General features: G+C 39.2%; 2 protein-coding genes across 9 annotated transcripts in view; both read left to right on the top strand.

Annotated features, from left to right (window-relative positions):
- PTGR2 (prostaglandin reductase 2) overlaps positions 1 to 16,576 on the top strand; it is a 28,567-nt gene extending 11,991 nt beyond the window's left edge. For all 4 annotated transcript variants that reach the window (XM_010588736.3, XM_003408756.4, XM_064292736.1 and 1 more), the window contains exons 3-10: positions 1,099 to 1,217; positions 5,418 to 5,609; positions 7,884 to 8,054; positions 8,850 to 9,059; positions 10,318 to 10,439; positions 11,578 to 11,665; positions 12,564 to 12,603; positions 13,689 to 16,576. In XM_010588736.3, coding sequence (XP_010587038.1) covers positions 1,099 to 1,217; positions 5,418 to 5,609; positions 7,884 to 8,054; positions 8,850 to 9,059; positions 10,318 to 10,439; positions 11,578 to 11,665; positions 12,564 to 12,603; positions 13,689 to 13,765 — 1,019 coding nt within the window. In that variant the 3' untranslated portion in view covers positions 13,766 to 16,576. The remainder of the gene's footprint in view (positions 1 to 1,098; positions 1,218 to 5,417; positions 5,610 to 7,883; positions 8,055 to 8,849; positions 9,060 to 10,317; positions 10,440 to 11,577; positions 11,666 to 12,563; positions 12,604 to 13,688) is intronic.
- Positions 16,577 to 17,374: 798 nt separating this feature from the next.
- ZNF410 (zinc finger protein 410) overlaps positions 17,375 to 22,699 on the top strand; it is a 43,801-nt gene continuing 38,476 nt past the window's right edge. Inside the window, exon 1 of one of the 5 annotated variants that reach the window (XM_010588738.3) lies at positions 17,375 to 17,647. The gene's annotated coding sequence lies outside the window, so the exon portion shown is untranslated. The remainder of the gene's footprint in view (positions 17,648 to 22,699) is intronic. The other 4 variants (XM_064292724.1, XM_003408757.4, XM_010588739.3 and 1 more) reach the window with 4 other exon arrangements.

Raw genomic sequence — 22,699 nt, forward strand, 5'->3', positions numbered from 1 at the left:
AACTGCTGAGTCTAACTCTTGCTACATTAACCCCATAAAAATTTTATAATCGAATTCATCTCATTCTGCTAAAATGGCATAGGTCACTTTTGCATTCAATCATTACTATTATAGTCACATTTAAAAAGAAGTTACATCATGGATAGCTAACATATGTGTATTTACATGTATGTATATATGAGTTGGAATCAACTCGATGGCAATGTGGTTTTTTTTTTTTTCTTTTTATGTAACTCACAGACCCCATTTGAATGCATGAGTAAGCAGAGGAGGAGACACCACAGATTATCAGTGTTTAGGGCCCTCACTTACCATGGAAAAGGAGCCAGAACAGTGTTTATATAATAAGTTTTTTGGTTTTTTTTAATAAGAGTTTGCCCTAAAACACAGCTTCTAGTCTGACGTTTGGAGTTTCTGTTGTCAAAACTGCATGTAGATAATTCTTTAAAAGAGTACAATGCCCAAGGCAAAATGGTCTTTGCTAATTAAGTTGGACTGTCATTCGATTTTTAGGTGACTCAGGAAACCAGTTTCTCAAGGTTGAAAGTTCAAAGATTAGCTTGGGTGGGTCACCTCAACCTCCATGGAATCTAGGAACCCTGATTCCAGGAGAATTAAAAATTTAATTCCTCAGATGTGACTTTAAATTTCTTTTTGATTACATTCATTTAGGTTTCTCTTTGCTTCTTAAAATGAGGAAGGAAGTTTACCTAACTATTTACTTTGGCTGATGTAATGTTTCTGCTACCTTGTAAATTTTAATACTCATAATTAAATAAAAAGCTAGTATGATTTTTCACTTTTCTAAATCCTACTTTAATTTTAAAACAGATAAGGTGATTTACCTGTAATCTTTTTAAATAAGAAAATTTGAGTCGATAGCAATATTTCAAAGGAACCTCTTGGAGAAAATCAAGAGCAATTGTAACTACTTGAAGGATTTATGCTGAGTCATTTCTACAGCTACAAAGAAATTACAGAATGATACAGTTTTGTTCATGCCTGTATTAAAAGGGAGTGCTCTAAACCCTAGTGTGAGCTTTTAAAAATAAGGACTTGTACAAGAAAGTTATTTTTGATTTTTTCCTAATATTTTAGGAAAAAATGGTAATCCAGTGGCAGAGAACTTCCGCATGGAAGAGGTCAATTTACCAGATAATATCACTGAAGGACAAGTACAAGTTAGAACTCTTTACCTTTCTGTGGATCCTTACATGGTAAGAATCAGAATTTTGTGACTCGGTTGAAAAATAATTTTATTTTTATATTTCTCATGTTGCATCTCAAAGTTTATTGTGCAGTCCTCATGATTAATACATATTTGAGCAATTATATCCTGATACCTGTGAATAACATTAATCTTTATTCACTGATATTGTTAAGGAATGTTGTAGGAGGCATGTTTTCATAATAGTACCTGTGGCCAGTCAGGTTCTTCCAAATGTCCTGATCAATTTTCAGTAGTAGGTAAAGCTTGAAGATAGTAAATTAGGATTGGAAGATCTCTCAGATAGATTAAATTTATAAGGCAGCCTCTGTACAAGACTCCTATTCCAGCTGGACTCTTTTGGTTGAAAGAAACACACTCACTTATTCTATCTCTAGATAAAGGAGCTTTATTGTTAGGTACTCATTGCCTAGGACTGCAGTTGAGAAGCCATCAAGTGCAGGGACTTAGGCGTAGGGCTGGCTTCTTGTGTTAATTTTCTCAGGGGTCATGTAGTCTCTTCTTTTCCTCTTTCCTCTCTCCTAACTTCATCTCATGGCCCTGACAATTGCATGGCTTTATTTACTACGCTTTGGTTTCGCTCCTGCTATTAATAGCCTCAATGCTTACAATCAGATTGCTGAGGTAGGGAATCTGGCCCAGTTCATCTTATTTGTCAGATGATTTCATAGGTTACTGACCAACTGTAGTAGTTTCCTATCACTGCTCTAACAAATTACGACACACGTCGTGGCTTAAAACAACACAAATTTATTATCTTATAGTTCTAGAAATTACAGGTCCCAAATAGGCCTCACAGAGCAAAGATCAAGGGGATGCAGTGCCTTCCTTCTGGAGGGTCTAGGGGAGAATTCGTTTTCTTGCTTTTTCTGGCTTCTAGGGCTGCCCACATTCTTTGGCTTGCGGCCAGCCTCTGCTTCTCTCGTCATATCTCCTTCTTTGACTCTGACCTTCTTGCCTCTCTCTTAATGAGGACCCTTGTGATTACATTGGGCCCAATGGGGTAATCCATAAAATTTCACCATCTCAGGAGTCCCTGGGTGGTGCAAATGGTTAAGCACTAGACTACTAACTGAAAGGTTGGTGGTTCAAACCCACACAGAGGCACCTTGAAAGAAAGCCTGGTGATCTGCTTCCAGAAGGTCACAGCCTTGAAAACGCTGTGAAATACAGCTGTACTCTGCATCAGATGGGGTCTCCACGAGTTAGAATCAACTTGATGGCAACTGGTGTGGTATACAAGATCCTTAACTCAGTCACCACTGCAGGGTCCCTTTTGCCATGTAAGGTAACATAATCATAGGTTCCTGGGATTAGGATGTGGACATCTTTGGAAGGGTATTATTCTGCCTACAACTCCAACCTGTGGATCGACTGCTCAGAGTTGAAGTGCCTGTGTTAGTCATCTAGTGCTGCTGTAACAGAAATACCACTAGTGGATGGCTTTAACAAAGAGAAATTTATTTTCTCACAGTCTAGTAGGTTACAAGCCCAAATTCAGGGCGCTGGCTCCAGGGGAAGGCTTTCTTTCTGTTGGCTCTGGAGAAAGGTCCTTGTCCTCAATCTTCCCCTGGTCGAGGAGCTACTCAGTGCAGGGACCCCAAATCTGAAGGACACACTCTGCTCCTGGTGGTGCTTTCTTGGTGGTATGAGGTCCCCCTGTCTCTCTGCTTGCTTCTATCTTTTATATCTCAAGAGATTGCCTTAGGACAGGATCCAGTCTTGTAGGTTGAGTCCTGTCTCATTAACACAACTGCCACCTATCCTCCCTCGTTAACATCATAAAGGCAGGAATTACAACATATAGGAAAATCACACAATACCGGGAATCAAGGCCCAGCCCAGTTGGTACACACATTTTGGGGGACATAATTCAACCCATGACAGTGCCTCCACTGAGGTCAGTCAGCTGTGGCTGTGGGGAGGGTTGGGCAAGGGCTGCCCCTAGGTGAGAGAGGGATGGTCATGAGAAGGTACGATAAAAGGTATAATTAGGGAGTGAGTCTATCTTCAAGTTATAAGACACATGATAGAACTGGCCATCTCTGAATAGTGAAAAGAGTCCCACTTTACACAGGGCTTAGATTCATTAATAACATACAAATACAAAAAATCATACTCAAAATACTCTTGGAAAATCCCTTAAATTGTTCTTAAATCACGAGGGTATAGACCCTTGGAAGCTAAAAATCAAAATCATTCTCTATGGTCATATAATACATGATAGTCAGAGCTATCTTTCCTTTGGCTTCACTTGCCCCTCATAATGGACTGCACCTCACCCTTTATCATTGAACCCGCAAATAAAGATGGAACTATGCTGAAGTTTTAAAAACAATGAATAGACTTTTTTTTTAAGTTTAGTTTTAGATTTACAGAATAATTGAGCAGTTCCATATACCTACCTCCCCTTCCTCTAAATTTTAACATCTTGCTTTAGTGTGATATATTTGTTACATTTAATGTACCAATACTGGTACATTATGATTACCTATAGTCTATAATTTGCATTAAGGCTTATTCTTCGTGCTGTACAGTTCTATGAATTTTGACAAATACTGTATGTACTCCATTACCCTTTCGTACAGAATAGTTTAACCACCCTAAAAATGTCGTATGCTTCACCTTTTCATCAGCTTTCCCCTCCCTCCCTTGGAATTTTGGCAACCACTGATCTTTTTAGTGTCATATAGTTGGAGTCATACCGTCTGTAGCCTTTTCAGACTGGCTTCTTTCACTTAGCATTACGGATTTAAGAAATGGAATATTATTAAGCCATAAAAAGAATGAAGTTTTAATACATGCTACAACATAGATAAACCTTGAAAACATTACGCTAAGTGAACTGAGCCAGAATCAAAAGGACAAATACTCTGTAATTCCACTTAAATCAAATATCTAGAAGAGGCAGATTCTTGAAGACAGAAAATAGATTAGCGGTTACTAGAGGTTTAGGGGAGAAGGAAAATGGAGTTAAATTGTTCAACAGGTACAGAGTTTCTCTTTGGGGAGATGAAAAAGTTTTGGAAATAGATAGTGGTGATGGTTGCACAGCATTGTGAATGTTGTGAATGTCATTGAATTGCTTTCCAAGAATGCAGTCTGAAGCATAGTATATTTCCACAGAAGCATCTGCGTCAATGCCGTTTGGTCTTTTCTCCTGGTTGACTGAACTAGACCATGTGGGGCCCCTTAATCAAGCAGTCCTCAGTGTTTTCCATCTGGTGCACACTGTGGGCCTCCACATCTTGGCTGCATGAGAGAGGGAGGAGTGAGCTACAGACAGGAAGGGAGCCTTGACTATATCCTGGAGAATTTTTTAGCCCTAGTCCTGTGGAAAGGTGTGGCCCCACTGTGACATCTTGTCTGTTAAGGGTAAAGACAGCATCCACCTGAGGCTGGGGGCATGATGTAGGGAGAGTGCTTGGTCTGAAGTTGTGATGAACAGCTGAATAAAAATTATTTTGTTTTTTTTTGGGGGGGGGGCGGTTATTTTCCCTAAAAGGTAGAATTGCTCGGCCAAAAGTAGCAAGTTTTATAGTCTATATATTGATAATTTATTTCACATAAAATGGACAGCTTTATAGTACCATCAGCAATGTATAAAACCAGAAAACCAAACCCATTGCCGTAGATTCAATTCTGACTTAAAGTGACCCTACAGGACAGAGTAGAACTGCCTCATAGGGTTTCCAAGGAGCAGCTGGTGGATTCGAAGTGCTGACCTTTTGGTTAGCAGATGAGCTCTTAGCCAGTGCACCACCAGCAATGTATAAGTGTACCTAATTTGCCACCATCCATTGAAACCTAGTATTTTGTATTATTTTTGCTAGCATATGTGTAATACTACATAAATTTCTTTAAGATTTTTAAGATCTTTATTGAAATATAGTTCCCACATTCATACAGCTTACTTATTTAAAGTGTACAATTCAGTGGTTTTTAGTATATTCACAGAGTTGTAAATCATTACCAAAACCTAATTTAGAACATATTTCTTTTTAATTGTACTTCTTTACTTGTTAGAGAGAAGGTGCTTTTTTTTAGGATAAAAACTAACTTGAAAAATTAGTAAATTTTTATTTTTATTTGTCTAGCTTATATACTTTTTTTTAGCACTGGATAAATTAGTAAACTGGTTTAGCAGTATAAGACAGAATTGTCCTAATGAGTATTTTCTCTTTTTTAGCGTTGTAGAATGAATGAAGACACTGGCACTGATTATCTAACACCTTGGCAGCTGTCTCAAGTGGTTGATGGTGGGGGTGTTGGAATTATAGAAGAAAGCAAACACAGAAATTTGGCTAAGGGTGATTTTGTGACTTCTTTCTATTGGCCCTGGCAGACCAAGGTTATTCTGGATGGAAATATCCTTGAAAAGGTGAGGTGTAATATAAAGTATCTGATTTTTTCCCTCTGCAGCCCTAACTTTGTTCATTTGACATTCAGTTCTGTTTGCTATCAGAGAAAAAGTAAAAAATCATACATTGTCTTTTTGCTAACCATCAAAATGTGGCAAAGCCTGTCCCAGGCTTTTGTTTTTTTTCTACTCTTGGCTATAATTGCATATGACAATTTTTACATTACCAGTGAATGGTGTCATTTTCCATATTTAATTTATTTTTCAAGTTACATGTGTAATACAAAACCTGAACTATACACATCAAAAAATATTTTGTACCGGGAACCAGAAAGCCCCCATAATGGTATACTTTAAAATTTCCTGAGAAACAGCTTTCCGACTTAAGAAATTCGTTTGCTTTGTGATTGAAACTTCATCTCGTGTCAGCAACCCTGAATTCAGTTTCTACTGTTAGGTTGAACTGTGTGAAATTACCAATATTGGCTGTTTTTGACCCACAAAAAATGGCCACTTCTGTAATTCAGTCTAATACATGTGTCATCAGGGAAATTTATGTCTCTGGATGGACCTCAGTTTCCTCATATACAAAGTGAAAATAATGGCTGTCTCACAAGTAGATGTGAAAATTAAATGATACGATAAATGTGACAAAAGCTTTGTAAATTATAAAAAGCTATGTAAATTTTTAGTATTTTTAATTATTATAAATTCCTATAGCAAGTTAAAAGTGTTGTTAAGATACAAATGATATGTGGGAGATATTACACAACCATTTGACAGTGGTACTACGGTAAACTTAACTAGAAATTTCTTAACAGGCAGTGAAAAAGGAATATTCAGCATTTTCTAGTTTTGCCTGTAAATTTGCTGTGGTGGGAAATTGAGCAATTGGTGACAGGTTGAAAATGCTTGGGAACAGGTATTAGAAACTAGGAGGAAGAATTCAGAAGGATGGAGGAAAGACATTTACTGAACACAAACTGATCTCACAACGTTTTGTATTCTGGCTTTACTTATAAACAGCTGTTACATACTTGAAATATTTCCTGTGCTGTAGGCCTTCCAGTGTTTTGTAGACCATAGTGTCTCTGTTACCTTTATCCACACACTAGATTTAACTGATAAACCAAAAAAATCAAACCCATTGCTATTGAGTCGATTCCGACTCATAGCGACCCTTTGGTCAGAGTAGAACTGCCCCATAGGGTTTCCAAGGAGCATCTGATGGATTCAAACTGCCTACCTTTTGGTTAGCAGCTGTAGTACTTAACCACTGTGCCACCAGGGTTTCCAGATTTAACTGATAGCCATTAATAATTTAGTCGAATTATAAATCAGACTAGGGTGGTAGGTCTTGATTTCTTTTGGTGGTTTATTAAATTTTCACTGAAGTTACTAAATTCCTTAAAAAGTTATTGTAAAACCTTTGTAAATAGGAAATCATTTTTTATCATTTTGTTCAATTCTCCTTAATTTTACAGAGAAGAAAATAGACATAGAAGGAGTAAGAGCAGTATAATTAATTTTTGCTACGCCTGGGTAAACATATAAACATGAAATGCTAAGAGCATTTTATAAACTGCTAAGAAAGATACCTCATTTTATTCTGTAATTAACCTAGAAGAAATTGTAGCACCTCTTCCTTACACTTTTACAGTACATTTTAAGCATCAGTGATGAGAACTGCTTGAGTTTAAATTGATTTTTTGTCTTTTAATAGAAAAATTTTTATTTTGGGCTTGCTCGGAGATTTTTAAAAGCTACCAATTTTGTTTAGTGTTTTCCTATTAAGAATTTCCTCTTGTTTGGTATACTTGGCACAGTGACAAGAATAAGACTTTCTTATGTGTGATTCTTTTTTAAAGCTTCTGCTTCAGAGAAGTAAATATTCATTGTTTTTTGTTTTGTACAATACTATAAATAAATAATTAAGGAGCCCTGGTGGTACAGTGGAAACCCTGGTGGCATAGTGGTTAAGTGCTACAGCTACTAACCAAGAGGTCATCAGTTCACATCTGCCAGGCGCTCCTTGGAAACTCTGTGGGGCAGTTCTACTCTGTCCTGTAGGCATGAGTCAGAATCTACTTGGCGGCAATAGGTTTGGTTTTTTGGTTTGGTGGTACAGTGGTTAAGCAGTGTTGACTGCTAACCGAAAGGTCAGCGGTTCAAACCTACCAGCGGCTTCACAGGAATGACATACTGTTTTAGAAGCGATATCGGGCTGGTCTCTACTATGTTGCCTAAAACAGGAATCCCAACTATTATTTTTAAAAGGTATATATTTTATTTTAGGTAGACCCGCAACTTGTGGATGGACACCTTTCATACTTTCTTGGAGCTATAGGTATGCCTGGTTTGACTTCCTTGCTTGGGATACAAGAAAAAGGCCATATAACTGCTGGATCCAATCAGACAATGGTTGTCAGTGGGGCTGCTGGTGCTTGTGGATCTTTGGCTGGGCAGGTAAACTTTCGGAGAATTATATGATTTTCTTAAAAGGTAATCACATTTGAATCTCCTGATATATATGTATATAATTTAAAATATAAAATTGAACAAATAGAATATAACACTATTATTTCACATGTTTCTGGTAGAAATCGTGTTATTGCCCTGCTTAGACTCTCAATAAATATGTGAAAAATATTGTAGATTTTGTGTTTTGTTTTCTACTAACCAAAAATAGACATGGTAAATGAGGGGTCATTACTCTTACCAGTATAAAAAAGAGAATCGTAGAGTACCTGTCTGGAATTCTGTGAATTAAAGAAAAAGGAACTCAGATTTAAAAAAAAAAATCCTCAAATAAGAAAGTACTCATTGGATTCTAGAAATTTAGTAAATATTTTGATAAACCTTTAAGTGCATTGTTTTACAAATAATAACTTTTTATGGTGTGAAACCATTGAAACAAAATATTTTAGTTGTGTTTCTAATTCCTCCCTGGCCTGAAAAAATAGAACTGTGGGATAGTGATGTTTTGTGTCTGAATATTCCTTTTATGGTATCAGCTTTAAATTATGAGATTATAACATTTAAACCAAGTTTAATTAAAAAAATTTTTTTTGGTGTGGATAACACACTTTCCCCACCCTCAATTATTTTGTTATCAGCTTACTTTTTAGCTAAAAACATGTAATCTAACCTAAATTGTGGGATGACATGTTCACATATTTGTAATACCTTATATACTTTCACATTTTTACATTCTTAATGTGACAGTATAAAGCCATTTAGTTTTCAAATCATTTTCCCTAGATTGGCCATTTGCTGGGTTGTTCCAGAGTGGTGGGAATTTGTGGGACAAATGAGAAGTGCCTCCTTTTGACCTCAGAACTGGGCTTTGATGCTGCCATCAATTATAAAAAAGAGAACGTGGCTGAAAAACTACGAGAGTCCTGCCCAGCCGGAGTGGACATTTACTTTGACAATGTTGGTGGTGACATCACTGATGCAGTGATAAGTCAGGTTGTTAATTTGCTTCTGTTACACATTTGAATGCTACGTTTTGTTGTAATTTTTTTTTTTTTTGGTGGTAAAAAGAAATACATGTAACAACATTTACCAATTGTGATATATTTTACCTGGTACTGAGAGAAAAAATAACTTTGGAAAATTATAGGGTTTATAATTTTTTTTTTATTGTGACAAACAACATGATGAGATCAGTGTTATAATTAAGTGATACAAAAGATCTTGCTGATGTCTACTTCCATTTGCTTGCAGAGGTCCACTGTGAGGATCAATTTTAGTTCTTTGCTAGCAATATTATCTTACATATTTCACCTTCAATGTATTTTTGTGAAAAATTACAGTTGCATTGTTCATATGATGAAGTTCTGACCCCTAACTCATAACTCACCATCAGCGAACACACAGCCGTCGCCCCTGACTTGGGTTGTTGTTGTGTGCATTCGAGTCAATTCTGACTCATAGTAAACCGACAGGACAGGGTAGAAGTGCCCCGTACGGTTTCCTAGGCTGTAATCTTTATGGAAGCAGATTGCCAGCTCTTTCTCCTGTGGAGCCGCTGGGTAGGTTTGAGTTGTCGACCTTTCAGTTAGCAGCCAAGCGCTTAACCATTGTGCCACCAGGGCTTTTTGACTTTGAGTAGGGAATGGATTTGCGTAGATTGATTGCAGGTATTTAAGTATTTGTACTGGCAGTGCTATAGAGTATCGACATTAGCTGTTAGCACTGCATATAGTCCTTTATAATATGTTAAATTGTTTGCACTTGAGATTAAGTTATTTAAATTTAAAGAAATACTCTACTAATAAAAGTAGCAACAGGAACAACTAATGTAATTCTTTTGCTGATTACCAAACTCTAGTTTACTTCTTCTGTGTTCCTTTAGGAAACCCTGGTGGCATAGTGGTTAAGTGCTACAGCTGATAACCAAAGGGTTGAAAGTTTGAATCCGCCAGGCGCTCCTTGGAAACTCTATGGCACAATTCTACCCTGTCCTATAGGGTCGCTATGAGTCGGAATCGACTCGACGGCACTGGTTTTGGCTTTTTTTTTGGTTTATGTTCCTTCAGAGTGGACTTACACTGATTAAAACTCCTAAATACATATAATGGATAAATCTTCAAAACAAATCAATTCATTGGCACAAAGGATTAAATACAGTAGTCAAGGCGGCTTTTCATGAGGCAGCTGTAAAATCAGTAGACGCAGGGAAGGCATGTCTCTTAGCGTGTCATCATCGATTTTCTGTGAACAGATGAACCAGAACAGCCACATCATCCTGTGTGGCCAGATTTCTCAGTACAACAAGGATGTGCCCTATCCTCCCCCACTGCCCCCTGCTGTAGAAGCAATCCGGAAAGAAAGGAGCATCACAAGGTGTGTTCTGTCTCTGTGTCCTCATTACCAGGTTCTAGAGGGTTTAAATATCAGAGACGTATATGGAATGTATTGTTATTCATATATAATTTTGCTTTATTGAATAATATTTGAAAATACACATTTTTAAAAAACTCTTATTGTGGTGAAATATATATAACATTTGTCATTTTGACCATTTTTGCATGTACAATTCAGTGACAGTTACGTTTACCATGTTGTGCAATCATCACCACTGTGACCAAATTTTCTTCATCACCCTTAACAGAAGCTCAGTGCTCCTTAAGCAATGCCTCCTCATTTCTCCCTCCTATCCACCCCTGGTGATATTTTGGGATCTACCCCTGGTATGAACTTTGGTCTCTGTGCCTTTGCCTCTTCTGCATAAAAAACACACATTTTAAAGCCAGTTCAATGTTTAGGTTTTGGTTAACTTGCTCCCTAGCAGAAATCTTAAAGAAAAAAAAAAAAATCAGAACTCTTTTGATTGCAAGTGATAGAAACTCAATGTACACTGGCTTAAGTGCAAAGGAAATTTACTGGCTCATGTATCTGAGCCAGTGAGATACATGATTATGTATAGATGATTTGTATATTCATGATACATAAATCAGTTTAGATTTGGCTGGACCCAGGGTTTGCATAGTGGCATCAGTACTCAGTTTTTCTTCACATCTGGACTCTGCTGTCCTCTGGGTTGGCTCTGCTCTCAGTAGGCTCTCCACTTGTGGTAGCAAGAGGATGGCTGGTAGCTCTAGTCCTTGATTTTACCAGGTTAGCAATCCAAGCAAAAAGAGAATAGCTCTCTCCTTGCGGTTTAAAGTCCCAAAGCTGATACTTACTGGCTCTGACCGTCCTGGCTTAGGTCACATGAGGGTGGGGAAGGGTGTTACCCACAAGGGAAAATCAAGATGCTGTTACTAAAAGGGGTTGTAGATCTTGGGTGGACAAAAACAATAGGAGTGCACTATACTTATACGTGTAACTACACCTAAAACTACATTTAATCAGATTCAGTGTGATTCAGTACACATATTTGAAGGATAAATAGATATTAGAGTTCTAGAATGATTTGATCTTGAACTGTTTCACCTCTTCCCTATTCTCTGATCATTATCCTTTTCTTCCCCCACTACAGGGAAAGATTTATGGTGTTTAATTATAAGGACAGATTTGAGCCTGGCATTCTACAGCTGAGCCAGTGGTTTAAAGAAGGAAAACTAAAGGTATAATTTGCTTCTGTCCTTTATCAATATACTTCTTCCTGCTACTTGATATACTTTTGTATGATTTGAATTTATTATAGCAAACATATTAGTTTTACAATAAAAATTCCTACAAATAAAAATATTTCTGAGTATCACAGTAAAACTTAGGCAGAAACCCGTCAGAGAAGGAAAACGCAAATATTTTCCACTAAATGGTAAGACTGCACCCTGTCAAAGGTGGAAAACTTGTGACACCTGAGAAAACAAGATAGTCCTGTTGAGTTCCGGCTCTCACAAGTTTCACTGTATAAGGTAACTTTATCTCCCAAAGAGTATAACCTCTTGATTGAGAAAACCTCTTACTGTTCCCTTTATCTAAAATTTATTGAGCTTTACTTTCCATGGATTATATCATAAAATCAACAGATTTTTTCCAAATATAAAATTAGGTGTTAGAAGCTGTGCTTTCTCAAATCATGTCAGCATCTCCCTGTGTCTTTCTGCTTTACTACCACAGTTCTTTCCTGCCCTTCCTGGACATGCTGATGTATCTCTGGGTTGTTGGTTGAAAATCAGGAGTTGCTCATCTGGGGTCCACAAACCCTGACTTAGGATGTTCTCGAAACTTGCACACGATAAGCAAAGTTGTATGTCTGTGTGCTTATATATTTTGTTTTTTGGAAAGAGGACATATAGCTACCAACTGAAGATTAGATAACGGGAAAATATGGTTTTATTTTAAAAAATCAATTAATAAAAACTTTCCGGGCTACCTGTATGCTATAAAGAATATGTTTTTAGACAGAAAGTACTAAACAGTATTGCTGCCTTTTGCAAAAAATGGAAAGTATGAAATAGAAATATTGAGGTCTTTTTTTTTTAAAAGAATACTAAATTTAGCTATTTTGATCTACAGATCAAAGAGACTGTGATAAATGGATTGGAAAACATGGGAGGTAAGATGAATATAGTTATTTATAACATACATGTGCTCAGCACAAATATTTTTTCTCTTTTAAGGCTACCACTCGGTATTTTTGTTTTAATCACTTGTTTCCTGTCCAAGTGGCCTACATAAGCTTCATGAATACTCAATTTTCCGTATTTTTAAGAGGTACTGTTTTCACATTCCAAATTGTAAAATAAGTGTTTCTTTGGTTTCATAAGAGTCATTTAGCCTGTAGGTAATTTTTTCAGATTAAATGGTTCTGAGGCATCATAAGAAGTCCCTGAGTGGTACAAGCAGTTTGCCATTGGCACCTAACCTAAAGGCTGGCAGTTCAAACCTACCCAGTGGCACCTTGGAAGAAAGGCCTGGCAGTCTGTTTCCATAAAGATTATAGCCAAGAAAACCCTTTGTAACACATGGGGGTCGCCATGAATTGGAATTGACTAGACAGCAATGAGTTTTTTTGGCTTGAGGTTAATCGACTCTATGGCACTGGGTGTCTTGGGTTTTATCATAAGATTATATTAAGCAAATTTTCAGTAGTTTTTAAAAAATTTTTGCCTAACATACAGATTTCAGCATTTTCTATGTTTCAAATGAAAAAGATTAAATCAAACATTTTTTTTCCTTTGTCATAAAAAAATTTAGTATATTTAGTTAATATGTTTACTAAACAGAAATATGAATTTCTCATTTGGTATAACAAATGTGTATTTCACTTATTTACCTAGTAAAACTTTATTCTTCAGTTTCTAATACTTTTGCCAGTTATTTAAATGTTGTTTTTGCTGACATTTTGCTCCTATACTTGTTTTCCTCCAGCCTTCAGACTCTAAACAGTATCAATGTAGAAAACAAACATTTCCGGTTGGGGTGAAAACAATATTTGAAGATGTTAATTGGATTAGCTTGTGCTGTAACTTGGTCAGTGTTTTATATGAGGCTTGTTTCTTGACAATGCCTTGTATTAATATTAACATCACTGAAGAAATGATTCAAACTAATCATATTTATTTTGTAAATCTGACCTTCTGATAAACATGTATGATAGTGACATTGATCTTTTAAGATAACCTATTTTTTTCTTTCCAGCTGCATTCCAGTCCTTGATGACAGGAGGTAACATCGGAAAGCAGATAGTTTGCATTTCAGAAGAATTCACTTTGTAATCTTTCAAAGAGTGGTCATCAAGGAAATGACAAAGATTTCTCCCCAGTTTGTACGAAGAGTTTTCAAGATACATTTACAAAAAAAAAAAAACAAACTACTTAGAGTACAGATAACTTTTAATTTAAATGTGAGCATAGGTCATATTTTCTTGGCGCTTGATACATTCTTTCCTGTATCATAAATGTCATGTATATACTCTCCATCTACCATATGATTATTTACAGTAATAGACTGAAGTCATGATATAGTTTCTTCTTTTTGATAAAATATTACATATATTTTTATTAGATATTTTGAAGCCACTATAGATTTGATGCAACTGTTTAGGGCTCTTACAAAATAGAACATAATAAATTATTTTTTATTAATTTAAAATAGTGCTCAAGATACACCTTTTTAGTTCAGTTTTTTTTTTTTATATAATGCTAATATTAAAATTTGGAAACCCTGGTGGCATAGTGGTTGAGTGCTACAGCTAACCAAGAGAGCGACAGTTCAAATCTGCCAGGTGCTCCTTGGAAACTCTATGGGGCAGTTCTATTCTGTCCTATAGGGTTGCTATGAGTCAGAATCGACCCGATGGCAGTGGGTTTGGTTTTTTGGTTTTAATATTAAAATTTAACATTTTTGTGGCAATCAGTTCCAAACATTTATTTGAATAGCCCTGAACTTCCTGGGAAAGTCAACCTTGACAGAATTTGGTTTTCAAAATTGCTGAAAAGGTAATCCTTTCTTTTTGAGATTGTCTGTTTCTGCCAGCAGTTGAGTCATACGATTTATGTTTATCCAAATAAGAAGTGGGTAAAGTAGGATTTACCCTCTGATTAATAAAGTACGTTTTGTCATGCAGTTTCCTTTAAATTAAAAAGACACAAAACTTGTTTCTGACTACAAAGTAAATTGGAGACAGAGGGGCTTGCTAGTGGGAGCTTCCGACTGCCCATGTGCCTGGCACAGAAAGATCAATGTTCCTGAAAAAAATGCATTAATGGGGGGAAACTCCTGCAATGGGTGAAATGGTAACTTTGGAGTAGGGGAGGGTGAAAGGTGTGTGAACATATCCATAGACTTGGACTTTGGAACAGTGAACCAATTTTTTGTGAGTACTCCATGTTCAAGTAAATGCTTCTTAGAGGGGTATGTTTATTTCCCCCCTTTCATTTGTTCAAACTGAACTGCTTACCTGAAAGATCTGGGCCCAGTCTTGTCACCCATTAGCTATAAGATCTTGGGAAAAGTGACTTAACTTCTCCAAGCTCGCTTCCTCAGCTCTTAAAAAGGAAACATCTCTGCCCTCTTTATTTTATAGGAATGTTAGGTGAAGCAGATGAAGTGTAATAGATGTGGAAGTAGTTTGCAAACTGGAAAACATGGTAAAAATATAAGGTGTTGTTATGCTTTGTACCTTCCCACCCAGTTTCATTTAGAACACTGTGTCTTCTACTAAGAATATCCTTGTATCCCCTTTCTTTTCATCTCCTTTCTACTTATTCAAACCCACCATCCTCCAAGACCTAGAAGAACTTTTAGAGACTTTCCAGTCCATTAGTCTTGCAAACTCTTTCACTGGACTCATGTTTCTGCCAATGTTTTAAAATCTTTTCCTCCTTTGTGATGTCTTGTCACATCTAGTTTAATTTTTCACACATCTTTGCTTTCTGTTACCAGAATTTAAGATCTGTATGACCATTTTCTCATCTATGTGTTTTCAGCTTGGCAAGAGCCTTGAGAAGGCGCTTAGTAAATCTTAGTAAATCTGCAAAAGCCAGAATTTGTTTAAGGCGGAAACCTGTCAGAGAAGGAAAACTTAACTATTTTCCACTAAAATGACTGATAGAAAAGTAAGACTGCACCCTGTCAAAGGTGGAAAACTTGTAAGACCAGGAAAAACAAGGCAGTCCCTTTGAGTTCCGGCTCTCGTGGGTTTCACTCTAGTTGTTGAATTGGAGATGCATTACATGATTCTTGATGTAAGAACAGAATTGGGATTAAAAAAAAAAACCATTGCCCTCAAGTCAGTTCCAACTCATAGTAGAACTGCCCTGTAGGGTTTCCAAGGCTGTAAATCTTTATGGAAGCAGATTGCCACATCTTTCTTCAGTGGAGCAGCTGGTAGCTTTGAGCCTCAGACCTTTTTGTTAGCAGCTGAGTGCTTAACCACTGCCCCACCAGGTCTCTCTAGAATTGGGATGGCATTTCCATATTGTAGATGGAAGAGGGATTTAATGACATCGTTTTTACATAGGGTTTGGGGCGGGTTTGGAAGATTTAGAGCTTATGGAACAGTTTTGGGGTTGGGAAGCAGAGGATTTGGGTTTGGAGTAGTATGAAGAGATGAATAACAGATTGGTTAAACTGATGGAGACTTACTCTAGAGGATGATCTGTTGGTGTTTTGCCTAATAATTTACTGTATAGCCTGGAAAGTCAAAGTAGATAAAAAGCATGTTTAAGTTAGCAAACACATATTGTCAAATAGTTGTAAAGATTTAGAAGGCAAATAGATATAAACATCACTTGGGAGTTTAAGGTGATTAAAAAGATTTAGACAACAAAGAGCTTTAGAAAATGACAGGACTGACAGGGCAAATTAATAAATGGTTGTAAACATGCATGTTCAAGACTTAACTGAAGTACCTCAACAAAAGCATCTGTTGTGTTAGTTGTAATCAACCGTTTAAAATAGTAAAATTGAGGATTTTTTCTGAGTGTTGTATTGCTTGATGGTCACTTGTCACACACCGCAATTTACTTTTGTATAAAACATTCGTAATAAGTATATTAAAATTGTGTTGGTAATTGGTAACTTCAGTTGACTTCAGCAGCCTTCTTACTTTTCCAGGACCATCTCATTTCCCCAGAGGGCTACATCTCTTCTCTGTATGTTGATAACTCCCAAATTCCGATTTCTGACCTCTTATTTGAGCTCTGGACCTTTACCTCCAATTTCCCCATAGTACCTCAAAGTATACTTATCTAAAGAGGAATTATCTTCCCCAAACCTGTTTCTCCTCTGTTTTCTAATCATTTACTCGTACGCCCCAAATACTCTTCAGTCATCCATTGATAATCCTGTCAACAAGGCTTGTTTTTACCTTGAAAATTGCTTTCTTAGAGAACTTTTTTCATTTCCACTGCTACTAGCTCAGATGAGCCCCTCATCATCAGGCACAAACCAAGTATCCAGAAATAGTGATTTCAAGGAACCAAGCTCGCAAAGCTCTAACAAGTGGTGGCATCCAGCCTGGAACGCAGGAGTTCTAACCCCCAAATCAGGACACCAGAGACTTCTTTATATCCTAATACACGGAACTCAGACTCTAGGGTATCTGTAGTTCCAAGAAAGCTCTACCCGTGAGTCTCAATTCATACCCCATCCCGCATGCGATGCTGAACTTGATTTCTGCAAGTTCCCCCTCAGCGGTGAAGCTCCGAGGTCCTCTTCGCTGAGCGCTTTGATGTTTCAGGTAGTGATCTTTTCTTTCTCATTTGCCTCCGTCGTTAACTGCAGTATCGATTTCTTCCGCGGCTACGTAGAAGCAGTGACGTCACGGCTAGAGCTACCCGACCTCATTTTTTCGGGGTTCGACGACCCAGAAGCTCCGAAGGCCGAGAGAGAAGGAGTCAGGGGCAGGAGTCCGCGGCTACTTCTGTCCAGAGGCCGAGCCCTGTAACGCGAATCCGGGCTAGCACAGTCAAAGTCTCTCCGGGACCCTGAGCGGGACTACGGCCGCGGGCTCGGAGCGAGCGAGTGGGCGTGCGCGTGCGGGGTAGCCAAACTTCCTGTCCCGCGCTCGAGCCGCTTCCGGCGGGAGCCGGAAGACGCTGTGTGGTCGGAATCCGGGACTGGCTGACGGACGGCCGGCTGGCGGGGACGGGAAGGTGAGCCCCCGGGGTGGGCCCGGCCACAGCTGCTCAGCCAGGGGGTCCTGAGAGGGAGGGAGCCAGCACCGGCTACTGAGGAGCTTGGGCCGAGCTCGTCTCGGGAGAGGACGGGGAAACCGCCCCTCCTCGGGCACCCCCCCGGGATCTGGCTGGCCCGGGAACGGCCAGTCTGAAGCCTCACGGCTTCGACCCTTTCTCTTGCGGGGTTTTGGGGGCGCTGTCTCGGCCCCTTTGCTTGGTTGTGGGGGCAAGGACTTGGAAACAGGACCGTCCGGCGAAAGCCAGGGTCAGAGAGTCCCCGGGGCGGGGGCTCCCGGATTGCACCCGCAGCCGGGGCCTGCCCGCGGACCTTGGGCCTTGTACTACTAGGGCTGTTGTAATGGAGGGATGGTGGGATGCCAGGGGACCCTGCTCTGGATGTTTCTGCCCAGAGCAGCTACCCTCTCCTTTCACACGTCCACTTAGTTTCTGGGTCTGGAACAGGGAAGGTTTCTGACTTGGAGAGACTGGGCCGCCGAATTCGCCTTCACGGGCTTTGGGTTCTCAGTGTTTACAGCCTGCATGCTTCTCACCGATTGAATTTATCCAACGAAGTTTCATAAAGAATTCAGTTTATTAAAGTTTCTCACTCGACCATGAGGCTCTGAAAAATGCAGGAAGGCACAATTTGCAAGTTCATTATTATTATTAACTAGGGATTTCAGAATTTCTACTTTTTATATAGAGACCTAAGTTTATTACTGATTACCAGGAACGGGAGGGGAACGGGAGTTACTGGTTATGGAGCACTTATTTGCAGTTTACCGTGGTGAAAAGTGGTTATGGGTAGGATTGCACAGCCCACTAATGTAATTGCTGTCAATAAGTTCTACACCTGTCAAAAGTTAAATTGGCACAAGTTGTGTGATAGATTTACAGCAAAAAAGAAAGAGTAGCTGCTGTGGCTGCTTCTGTGCAACCAAACACCTCATGGGATTTGGTGCCTTGGTTTGGAGGTTTCTGGATCATGGTTTCATGGGACACCCCAGTTAATTGGTCTAATGTAGTGTAGCATGTAGTGCTTTTGGCATTACTCCCTAGTTCATTGTGTAGTGACTGGGTTCTTAAAAGCTTGGAGCAGCTATCCAGGGCACAGCAGTTAGACTGTATTCACCTGGAGCAACAGAGGAAGGAGAGTCAGGAATAGGAGGAGGATTTGGAATGTGTGGCTGATTGCCCCAGGAACAACTGCCTCCTTTGCTGTGAGACCAGATGAACTTGATGATGCCCGGCTACCATTACTGAACATTTTGATCAAAGATTTTGTAAAGAGTCATCATCAAAAGGAGGAAAACGGAGAACAGAATTCCAAATTTTAATGGACTCCTGACTTTCTGGTGCCATGGGGGCTGGATGAACCCCTGAAACTGTTGCCTGAGATAATCTTTAAGCCTTCAACCAAAAATATCCCCTGAAGTCTTCTTAAAATGAAATAACAGTTTAGCTTAGCTAGTGAAGAATGTCTGCCTTGAACATTGTGCTCTTTTAAGATCTGCATATGTGGGATCAGATTGACAACAGCAACTGGAAAGATTAGATAGGAAGGGGAGAACAGTGAGTTTATGTTAATGGGGGAAGAACAATTTGGAAAAGGAGGTTGAGAATGGTTGTACAACTTGAAGTACGTAATCAGTGTCACTGAATTATACATGTAGAAATTGTTGAATTGATGTAAGCTCTGTGTATATTCTCAGCAACTCAAATAAAAGAATTTCTGCTTTTTCTCACTTTGGCACAAGGGTCAATGCAGCATATTTGCAAAGAGTATAAAGGAGACATTTTTTGACATAAAGTCAGGAACATTTTGTTGTTAGCGAGAGAAATTCCACTTTGCGCTATCTCAGTGTCGGATACAGTAAAGACAAGTCAACTAGAAGTCAGAAGAATTAGGTTCTAGTTTTTTAAGTTTTGTATCTAACTAGATGTCTGACTTTTGGCAAACTGTTTTATCTGTAGCCCTTTTTTTTTTTTCCCTGTGTAAATGAAGAGGTTTACCTCTCATTCAACAAATATTTCCTGAGTGCTTATTTTGTGCAAAGCACTATGCTAGATAATGAGAACAGGATGAATATGCTCAACAGAGCCTATAAGAAAAACATGCATGTAGACTGCTAACACCCAAGGCAGGATGAAATAATTGCTAAATAAGTGTTACCAAAGTATGTTGAGAACACCAAAGGAAGGACAGATTCGTTCTGATTGGAGGGCAGAGAATCAGGGTCTTTATGGACGAGATGCCATTCGAGATGGATTTTTAAGGCTGAAAAGGATCTCCCGAGATGAGAAATGGATTGGTAGTGTTTATTACTGGTTGAGGAACTATCCCAAGCAAAGACCTTGAGCACTGAAGCAGGTTGTCCAGTGTAGGCTGGAGTAAAAGATTCATTGAGGAAAATGGTGGAAGCTGCAACTTTCTGGAAAGATAGTTGGGGACATATTGTGGAATACTTAGAATGCCACACTTAGGGATTGATTATTATTCTGAGGTGCTGAACTACAAGAGTGACATAGCATGTCTGCTTTTTAGAAAGATAACTTGAGTGACTGTAAAAGATGAATTGGAAAGGGGAATTTTAAAGGCAGGGTGACTACTTAGAAGCCTGTTTTAATAATGTAGTTGAGAGATAGTGAGAGACAGAAATGGAATGTTACAGTAGGAATAAATTTGGGGCAGTCAGAATCACTGGGATTATTTAAATGTGGACAATGAGAGAGATTGTTAAAGACCTAGAATTTGCAACTGAGTGGGAGGAAGATTGGGCAGTAATTGAAATTGATACTACAGGAAGAACAGGTTTGGTAGGCAGAATGATAATCTGGATTTTAGACATCGTTAGGTTTGAGGTGCTGTTGAATATCCATGTGGAAATCTCAGCCTTTAGAAATGAGGATTTGGAATTCAGAAGAAAGGTTAGGGATAGAAATAAAAAATTGGGTACCATATACAGTGTCATTCATTCATTATACTGTTATTTATTTGGTGCCTACTAGGTGTTGGAGTCCTGGTTGCGCAGTGGTTAGGAACTTGGCTGCTGTCATGGGTTGAATTGTGTCCCCCAAAAGTATCTGTCAACTTGGCTAGGTCATGATTCCCAGTATTGTATGATTGTCTACCATTTTATCTTCTGATGCGATTTCCCTAAGTGTTGTGAATCCTATCACTATGATGTAATAAGAGGATTAACGGCAGTTACATCGATGAGGTCTACAAAATTAGTTTCTTAAGCCGGTCTCTTTTGAGATATAAAAGTGAGCAGAGATATAGGGACCTCATACTACCATGAAAGCGTTGCCGAGAGCAGAGAGCGACCTTTGGACCTGAGGTTCCTGTGCCGAGATGCTCCCAGACCAAGGGGACTGATGACAAAGACCTTCCTCCAGAGCTGACAGAGAGAGAAAGCCTTCCCCTGGAGCTGAATTTGGACTTGTAGCCTACTAGACTGTGGGAGAATAAATTTGTCTTTGTTAAAGCCATCCACTTGTGGTATTTCTGTTATAACAGCACTAGATGATGACTAAGACAGCTGCTAATCCGAAGGTCAGTTCGAAACCAGCTGCTCCTTGGAAACCCCATTGGGGTGTTCTACTGTGTCCTGTAAGGGACGCTATGAGTCGGAAATGACTCAGTGGCACATAACAACAGCAGCAGCAGGCGCTTACAGGGAAGCTTGCATGGAAGCCCTTTAAGCTCATAGTGAAGACAACTTTAGAGTTTCACAGTACCAGAAATGACTTTTGGAGACCTAAATTACTTATGAATTACATACAGTATGTTGCCAGGCACTGTGCTAGGTGCTGTTAGGAAGACAGTTAAGTTCCTGCACTCCTTTGTGGAGCTTATAATTTTGGGGGTAGCCAGACCAAAAAAAAAAAAAAAATGTATACCATGTAAAAAAAAAAATGATTAGAAATTGTGATAAGTGCTATAAAGGAAACAATGGAGATAGAAAATAAAGGTGGGAACATAGGGAACTTTCTTTGGATATGATGTTCAGAGAAAGCCTTTCTGTAAGGGAGACTGGCTCCAGAATGTAGTAGAAAAGAAAGGCCTGAATGGATCACATCAGTTCTTGTAGGCCAGGATAAGGAGTTTGGATTTTGTGTAGGTACATTGGAAAACTGTTGAAGGGTTTCAAGCAGGGAAGTGGTATAATGGAATTCACATTTTAAGATGATGTCTGTAAAAATGGTGTGGCCCAGGCTTCGGACTTCCTCTAATATCACAAGGGGGAAAGCTGATTTTTGTGAGGTAGAGGTCAGACATGTCTCTTCTCTCCAACCTTTTTACCAATTCTGACACCAGCTGTCCTCCCAGTGCATTCTCTGCTTCTCTGCTGGGTTTGATGATTTGTTTCAGTGGCCACACAGAACTCAAAGACAGTACTCAGAATTATGGAGTTTATTAGGGAAGTAACAGGTTGCAATTCAGGATCAGGAAGTACGCAATACAGTTCTTAGATCAAGACAGCCTCTTTTCAGCTTTGCCTGCGGGTAGGCCTCTCTTTGGCCCATGGCCCCTCACCTGGCCTCTACCCTGCTTGGGTAAGTGTTATAGAGGTCTTTAGTTCTGCCGATAAGTACCCAGAGGCACACCACTCCATCAGGAAGCCTTGGCCCAAAGGTGTTCAGCTCTCTAGCTCCACGGGTCAGCAAGCCTAGCTCTGCCGACAAGTGCCCAGGGGCACTCCACTTTGCCAGCAAGCCTCCTTACCGAAGTTGCTCAGGCTCTCTTGCTCTTTGGGCTGGGAAATTCACCTCACTGTCTCCTGCCAGTCTCCTGGTTCTGCTGCCTCTACTGTTGTTGTTTCTCTGCTGCTGCTGCTCGCTGTCTCCAGTGTTACAGCTCACTCTTTCTCCTGTCTAGGAGGTTCTCAGTACAGGGACCCTGGCTCCAAAGGATGCTGTCCCCTCCTGGCTCTTCTTTCTTGGTGGTAGTGAGGTTCCCTCCTCCAAGGCCGCCCGCCCCCTAGCCTCTGAGATGGCTCATTTTAAGCCTAGCAAGATGGCAAA

Source organism: Loxodonta africana, chromosome 10, assembly GCF_030014295.1.
Source record: "Loxodonta africana isolate mLoxAfr1 chromosome 10, mLoxAfr1.hap2, whole genome shotgun sequence".
In the NCBI taxonomy this organism is placed as follows: Eukaryota; Metazoa; Chordata; class Mammalia; order Proboscidea; family Elephantidae; genus Loxodonta; species Loxodonta africana.